The sequence below is a fragment of the Equus asinus genome, chromosome 20 (genome assembly GCF_041296235.1).
Source record: "Equus asinus isolate D_3611 breed Donkey chromosome 20, EquAss-T2T_v2, whole genome shotgun sequence".
NCBI lineage: Eukaryota > Metazoa > Chordata > Mammalia > Perissodactyla > Equidae > Equus > Equus asinus.
In genome coordinates, this window is record NC_091809.1 from 102675480 (window position 1) to 102683071 (window position 7592).

The following is a 7592-nucleotide window of genomic DNA, read 5'->3' on the forward strand; positions in this document are numbered from 1 at the left end:
TCATAGTATAAGGGAAAGGTTAGGAGTTTTATTTTTTCCCCTATATGTCCCCACACCTATTGTCCCTACACCCCTCTTTGCCCTCTGATCTGGGTGCCACCTTGATCAGGTGCTCTCCTGGTCCACTGAGCTCTCCACTAGCAACAGAGCAGAGACAGAGCTTGCTAAGGAGCAGACACCCATGCCAAATGACCAGGGCACAGGCCGGGGAGGCTCGAGAGCACGAGGGACTCACGGAGGCCAGGGCGACCTGAACGTGGGTCCCACGGCCAGCAAGATGAGTCTCTCATGCTGCCTGAGCTTCCTGGTCACTCCACTGTTGCTAAAGCAGCAAAGGCCCTTTCAGGGGGACCTGGGCCAGTGACGCTAACACTGCAGTCATAGAACTGCCAACATGAGGCCCGTTCATAGTCATACCGCAAAAGTAGACCTAATCAATCACGGCCCTGTAAGAGAGGGCGGAAGCACGTAGACCAGAACCTCCCGTGGTTAATGGACCATTATCGTGCCTTAAGTTTAGGCCTGAGCTCCCTTGGCAACTAAAGCAAAAGGAAAAACACAGCAGAGAATATTACTTGCATTACCTAATGAAAGAACATCTTCATAAGAGATGCAGCAGGATTAACTGACAACTGATTTGCTGTCCTAGCCCTAGTGACTCATTGATTTGCTAGATGAAAAATAATAATAATAGGTGCTCTGGGCTGTCTGCCATCCTCCTGGCTGGTGTGCTGGAGCTGGGTCCTGTTGGGGCTTTTTGAACAGAAGCTATTTTTAAATGCATTTGTTGTTTGTGTTCCTCTGCACAACCTGATTTGCAGTGTCTACAGCAGCAGTTTTACAGAGGAAAGGATTAAACTGTAAAAAGCCATTTCTAACACTAACCGTGGCTAAAAGCCAAAGTCATGGGGTGCAGGCTCATGAGGTCTTAACTTACATCAAAATAGAATTTAGGATATCCAGAGGAGGAATGGCCAGCTCATCCCCAGACACTCTCTTCTTAACCAGGAATATTTGAGTCACTCAATAAACACAGAAGGTGTTTAGATAAGACCTGGGGTTCTCGGAACAGTTACATAGGATTCTCCTTCCAACCCCAGGCCCCCAGAAAGAAGCGAGCTGTGCCAGCCCCACAAACCCTACTTACCAAGTTAGCTATTTGGTGTTTCTCCTGAGTCCCCTTCTCTCAGGCCAGGGCCACAGGTCTCTGTTGTAAGCTCTCTCGTTTGCTAGTCTGTCCCCATCATGGGACTGAGAGCTCCAAGAGGACAGGACCTACTTGTTTTTGTTCCAGATTGTGTAGTGTGGGCACACTGGGAATGTTTGATGAGTGAATAAATAATCCTGGCTGTCAAGGATTTTCCATTGTACTTCAGCCCCACCTCTTCCCCAGGTACAGCTGTGCAGATGGGCAGCCGCTGATGGTGCCTCTGTGGTCCGGCTCCCGCAGGGAGACTCTGCTGGGCATCCTGAGGGGCAGCTGGCCAGGGCACAGCCGGATTTCACACCCAGCTGCACCATGTCTTAGCCTTAGCTCAGAAAGACCCTATCTTCCTAGCTTACTTACCAGATAAAATATAAAATACTTATACAACTTAAAGTTATAAATAAAATAAAAGTAGCTTTTAGTTTCCCATCTCCACTTTGAAAAAATGACTAATGGACCGTAGACCAGGGAAGAATCAAGGGCACCATCTTCAGACTCTTTTCATTACATCAGATGATGAGGATGATGATAGCAGATCACCTCTATTGAGCACTTTCTCTGTGCCCGGCCCTGTTCTGAGGGCCTGATACACATCATGTCATTCTGTTCTTACTTCATCCCTAAGAGATGTTCTTCATCCCTCTGCTGCTGTTCTCTCTCCATCCTGTAGATGGAGAGCTGGCGGCTCAGATAGATTAGGTAATTTGCCCAAAGGTTCCTGAATTGGAATCCACGAGGCCTCTCTGGGGCTCTGCTTGTGGCTGGTGCTGTCCCTCCCCTCCCTGGGAAGGTTTGACAGGAGCTGGAGCCAAGGGGCTCCAGGCTGCCCTCTGGCCAGAGCTGGGTTTGCTTGATGCTCATCGAAGGGGCAGCATGCGCTTCGGATGTCAGCCGTGCTGATGCGTGGGTTCCAGGAGCGGGGACACCCACCTAGCACCTTAACCCAGGCTGAGGGCATGCTTGAGGAAGGTGTGCCCCTCCCAGATAAAAATAAATACCATATTTGTAGCGGACTTTCTATGCTGTTTTCAGCACTCTGCATATATTGACTCAATCCACACAGAATGTAGCAAAAATACGATTATCACTCACATGTGACCCGTGAGGAAACTGAGGCACGAAAAGGTTAAGTAACTTGTCCAAAATCATGCAGCTAGTAAGTGGTGGAGCCAGGATTTGAACCCTGGAAGCCTGGCCCAGAGTCCATGCTGTGGTCCACTTCCCCATGGCAGGGCCACAGTCCCAGGTGAGCCTCCAGGAGGCAGAGATGGGCGGCTGGCGGGACTGAACGCTGCTCATCCTGTCCACTCTTTCCCCAGATGAACATGCTGATGAGGCTGCAGGAGGCAGCCAACTACTCCAGCCCCCAGAGCTACGACAGCGACTCCAACAGCAACAGCCATCACGACGACATCCTGGACTCGTCCCTGGAGTCTACGCTGTGACAGGGGCCCGGCCGTGGAGCCGGCTCACCTCCTCCCCTCCTCACCCGGCTCCACCTCGATCCTCTGCACCATCCTGAAGATGCCCTCCTGAGCCAGCCCCCGGCCGCAGCCTGAAAGCTGCAAGGGACCCCAAGACCCCTCGTCCTGCAGCCTTGACCTAGGTGCAGCATCCCGGGCCAGCCGCTCTGGACCACGTCCTTCCACAGTGAGAACTGCACTATGGTCTGTTTTGTTTTCGTTGTTGTTTTGCCTTGTTGCTGTGACCTCCCTAAGACACTGAAGATACTTCTCGGGAAAGGATCATCACCACTGAAACGAAAAGAATTAAAAAAAAAAGACCCCACCTGAAACTTGGAACCAAGAAGTATCCTGCCATGAGCTGCCCAGAGACAGAAGGGGCTGGAGCGCAGGTGGAAACGTAGACAGCATGGCTTCCCCTCAGCACAGACCCTCCAGACCAGCTCTGCCGCCAGCACGCCCACTTCCACGCCAACCCGCCTGTCCACCCAGCCAGCCACAGACTGAACTGGTGCTAGCTAGGACACTTGCTTTTGTCACTCAACAAACCACAGAGCTACAGTGCAGGGAAACCTTAGGAAAAAGTAAATCGTGCTCTCTGTTCTGTTTTTAAATGGTGCTCTCCTTGCCCGAGAGGTATTTTGCCTGTTCCAGTCCAACCACACCTTTCAGATCCGTCAGCCTCCGATGAACCCACGAGAGTTAGTGTGGGGTCGTGCGAATGTGTGCGAGCGGATGTGGCTGCCATGCAGAATAGCCTGTGTCTGTTTCCTTCTTAGAGACAAGTGAATCAGGTTTCCTTTCTGACAACACTGTGTGCCGTGAGAATTGGTCTGCTCTGGAGAACTGATCACCCCTTTGAAAATGAGGTTGAGTTTCTCCCTTTCGGACTGTTTGATTTTGAAGATCCTTCTCCTTCCCCTCTCGGTCGGAATCGATCCTTTGGTGAAAGTGAGAACCACAGGAGTTGAGTTTTGGTTTGGTCCTGCTGAGTTTGGATTTTCAGTTGTCCATCCTCACAGTTCTGCACGCTCACCTCCTCCCCCTGGGGTAGGGGGTGGTTGCGTCCGTAACGTGGACCAGGACCCCATCCCCAACACGCGGGTAAGCCCACCTTGCCTTTCCTTCTCGTCCTCGAGGCTTCAGAACGTGCGTCGACACCTCGAGCGCCAGCCCCAACCTCAGCCGGGGTGGGGAGGTCACCTCGTGAAACATTTGCACTTTCCTCAGAACCAACGGGACGCAATTCAACACGGGGGGGCGGCCGCTCCCTTCCAGAAGCCCCAGCCCTGGCCTCTGTCCGGACGAGCCTTGCCTGACCTCTTTGGTGCTGACCTTCCCAAAGCGATGCCTTACTGGTTTTGTACTAACCGTGTCCATTTATGAGTGTCGTGCCTGCCTGGGGTCTGTTTTTTTGTTTCCCCCTCAGAGCAAACAGGGCTAAGAAGTCATCTACTCCTTAGAAGAACTCAAGTCGCTGTGACTTTTCTCATCCAGTAGACTCGTTTGTGTGGATGCGTGACTATGGGAAAAAGAAAAAAAAGATCCATTTTTTAGGTTCTTATCAGCCTGCAGCTAACACCCTGACTGGACAACGATCTGTCTTGTGCAGGAAAAGGCAGAAGTTCCTACAAGTCTATGTAACATTGCTGAGACATGCCTGCTCGTGTGTGTCTTCAACATGCTGGTTATTTTCTTTACAGGGTGTGGTAAATCTTTGAGTTGTTTGTTTCTGTCTTATAAAGAGAATCTTTATTGGACCCCAGTGGGGGTGTCTCTGTTAACGATCAGGGTTTTTATTGCATCTTTTACATTTCTATTTCTGAAGATCCATCTCTCTGCATTTTTTTCTTACTTTCTTCCCACAAAAGCTTGACCTGAAACTGCTCACATTACGTTGGATGACACCGTTTTCTTCCTGGAAAGGAAAAGGGGAATGTGTCCCACTAGCTGGGGAATGGAAAACCTCTCGTCCTGTCTCTGCTTTAATCTCAGTGGACTCAACCCCCTGCCGAGCCTTCCTTAGTCATCTGGGTGTGTGAGTGTGGCTTGTTCTGTTCTGTTTTTCATAACGTTTTTGATCCATATATTTAGCCTGTGACCACAGGCCACACCCTGAGCCTTCTGGTAAACCTGAAGAGTGGTCCTTCTCAATTTATCTCCCAGCGATGACCTTACACGCTTATACTGTGAATTTGGGAGGAGGTAAAATTGACTTCTCCTCTTGGGCAGTTTTCCCAGCCACCTGGTGAGTAGACACCTGCAGTATTGTTCACAACTTTTTTTTTACGACACCCTCTCTTCACTTTCTCTTCTCCCCTCTCCCACAGACTTCCCTCCCACTGGGTCCAGGGCAGAACCGAGACCTCTGTCCCTGGTGCTGCCCGACTGGCGACCGGTGACTTTAAGTAGTGTAACCCTTGTACGATTCACAGCTCGGTGTCCTTCCTACAGTTTCGGGAAGCAGGGTTGTCTGACATGCACATTTCTTATTTTGGTCCTCTTCTACTTCAGTGTCACTCACCTTTGACAAAGTGACTTTCTACTCATTTAGGGCTCTGTCCGAAATGCTTCCATTTTGCCTTTTTTTACATTTAGGCTAATTTTGAAATATATGAAATTCTATGCAACATTTATGTTGAGTTACCAATGGAAGCCAAAAGTTTTCTTCCCAAACTGCCAAGAATTATACGGGCCATAAATGAGATGGGGGTACCGTTTAATTTAAGGGTGGGGGGGGTAGGGGTGGGACAGGAACAAGAACAAGATTTGCCTAGACCTTTGTGGTATCTTGGGGATGTTTTTTATTTTACTGTTGATGCTTAAATTTCAAAATTCTGTGTATTCAAATTTGATCGTGGCGAATCTACTTCAAAAGAAAAAAATAATCTGACTTTGTGGATACTAAATGGAAGGTTTGCTGTTTTGAGCTAGTTGTTTCCAGTGGAGCAGTTTATGAAATATGTTCTATAAGATGTACATTTTTTCATTGTAACATAGAAATTGTAAATAATTGATTAAAGTGCTGCATTTTGATGAATTTTTTCTAGCCATTTTTAAAGAGAAAACTAGGAATTGAGTATTTTGTGTACGGTATGTTTCCATCTTCCCTCCCTGCCTTTGGCCCTCCCCCCACCACCTTCTGCCTTCCGCCCCCCTCCCTACCTTCCTCCCTCCCCCACCTCCCCACCCCCCCCCGCCTTCCTCCCCTCCCCCTCCTTCTTCCTCCCTCCCACCCTCCTTCCCTATTTAATTTTCATTTGTCCTGAGGTTTTTGGATTTGCCAACGATCTGCTGGAGATCATGCCCCACGTCATAGAGAATAAAGCTGATGATTGTACCAGTCTTAAATTATTCATGATTCAATAAAATTTATGCTTATTTATTCAGATTGGCGGTTTGGCTTTTCTGTGCTGGAGCAAGTCCCCGTTGGAGTTCCATTTCATGCCAAGAGGAAGTCATTCTTATTTGGATGCAGCAAACCTAGGGAGAATGCAAAACATTTGCAAACCCGTCATTGCCACTATGTCACCAACATCCCACCTCTTCTGTTTCTCATCTAAGTTATTGCTGCTCACGTGGAGCTTGTTAGAAACGCAGAACTCCAGGCTCCTCTCGAACTGTAGGAATCACTGAGGATCTTGTGGAAGTGCAGATTCTGATTTAGCAGGTCCAGGGCAGGGCCTGACACTCTCAGTTTGTAACAGGCTCCCTGCCGATGCCAGTGCTCTGGGCCCAAGACCACACAGAGTAGCAAGCCGTGTCAGCATCCGGCCGGCACCCTTGTCAACCTCTTGGCATAAGGAAGATTTTTTTTTTAACCTATTGAGTACATACCAATTGCCACATGCTTTCCCAAATGCTCCAGTATAATCTGCAAATGACCCTGAGGAGGTAAGTATTCTTACTCCCATTTCACAAGTGAAAAAAACAGGCTCAGAGAAAACAACTTGACAAGGATCCTAGAAGAGGTGAGGGAGGTGGAGTGACATGAAGTGTCCAGCTTATTGTGGTGCACAACAGTGGCCCAGCCCGGGGAGATGAGGCATCCCGATGCATAGCACAGGCAGTTTTTAACGCCTGTCAACAAACGAAGAGGAGATAGTCCAAATGTTTTGACAACTCACGTCACATATTCTACCCCCTTGCTATACAGAGTATGCTGATGTTATCTAGGAAATATGACCAGCATGGGTAAAGGGCATGATGGGCTAGGTGGCTTTTTATTTTAAATGTTTATTTTTTTATTTATGCTGGGGGGGGGGGTGGTGAGGAAGATTGGCCCTGAGCCAACATCTGTTGCCAATCTTCCTCTTTTTTTTTCCCTCCCCAAAGCCCCAGTACATAGTTGTAAATCCTAGTTGTAGGTCATTCTAGTTCTATGTGGGACACCACCACAGCATGGCTGATAAGCGGTGTGTAGGTCCATGCCCAGGATCCGAACTGGTGAACCCCAGGCCACTGAATCAGAGCACATGAACTTAACCACTCGGCCACGGGACTGCCTCTGACTTTTTAAAAGAAGGGAGGAAGGCAGGGAGCTGTGCATTTAAGTACTTACTAGGTGCCAGACACTGTACCAGGAATTTCACTTTGTCCTGATCACAGCACTTCTCAGAGGTGGGCATGATCATCTCCATCTTACAGGGAGAACATGGAGCCTGAGCAGTGAGTAACTTACTGTAAAGTAGAAATGGAGTTGCACTTTATCTGGTTCTAAAGCCCACATCCTTCTGTCACTTGATGCTACAGGGACCCTAGGATGGACTTTGAGGGGAGGATCACACATCCCTTCTGTATTAGTTATTTGCTGCTGTGTAACAAACTACCCCCCAAATCTAGCAGCCTAACGCAACAAACATTTTCTCTTGGTTTGTGTGTTTGAGGAGTCCAGGTGTGGCCTACCTGGGCCATCTGCCTCG

At 48.8% G+C, this 7592-nt stretch overlaps 1 protein-coding gene across 11 annotated transcripts in view; it reads left to right on the plus strand.

Annotated features, from left to right (window-relative positions):
* Window positions 1-6059, plus strand: part of NAV2 (neuron navigator 2) — a 706055-nt gene extending 699996 nt beyond the window's left edge. For all 11 annotated transcript variants that reach the window (XM_070491341.1, XM_044752510.2, XM_070491340.1 and 8 more), the window contains one exon: window positions 2527-6059. In XM_070491341.1, the coding sequence (XP_070347442.1) occupies window positions 2527-2652 (126 nt within the window). In that variant the 3' untranslated portion in view covers window positions 2653-6059. The remainder of the gene's footprint in view (window positions 1-2526) is intronic.
* The last annotated feature ends 1533 nt before the right edge of the window (window positions 6060-7592 follow it).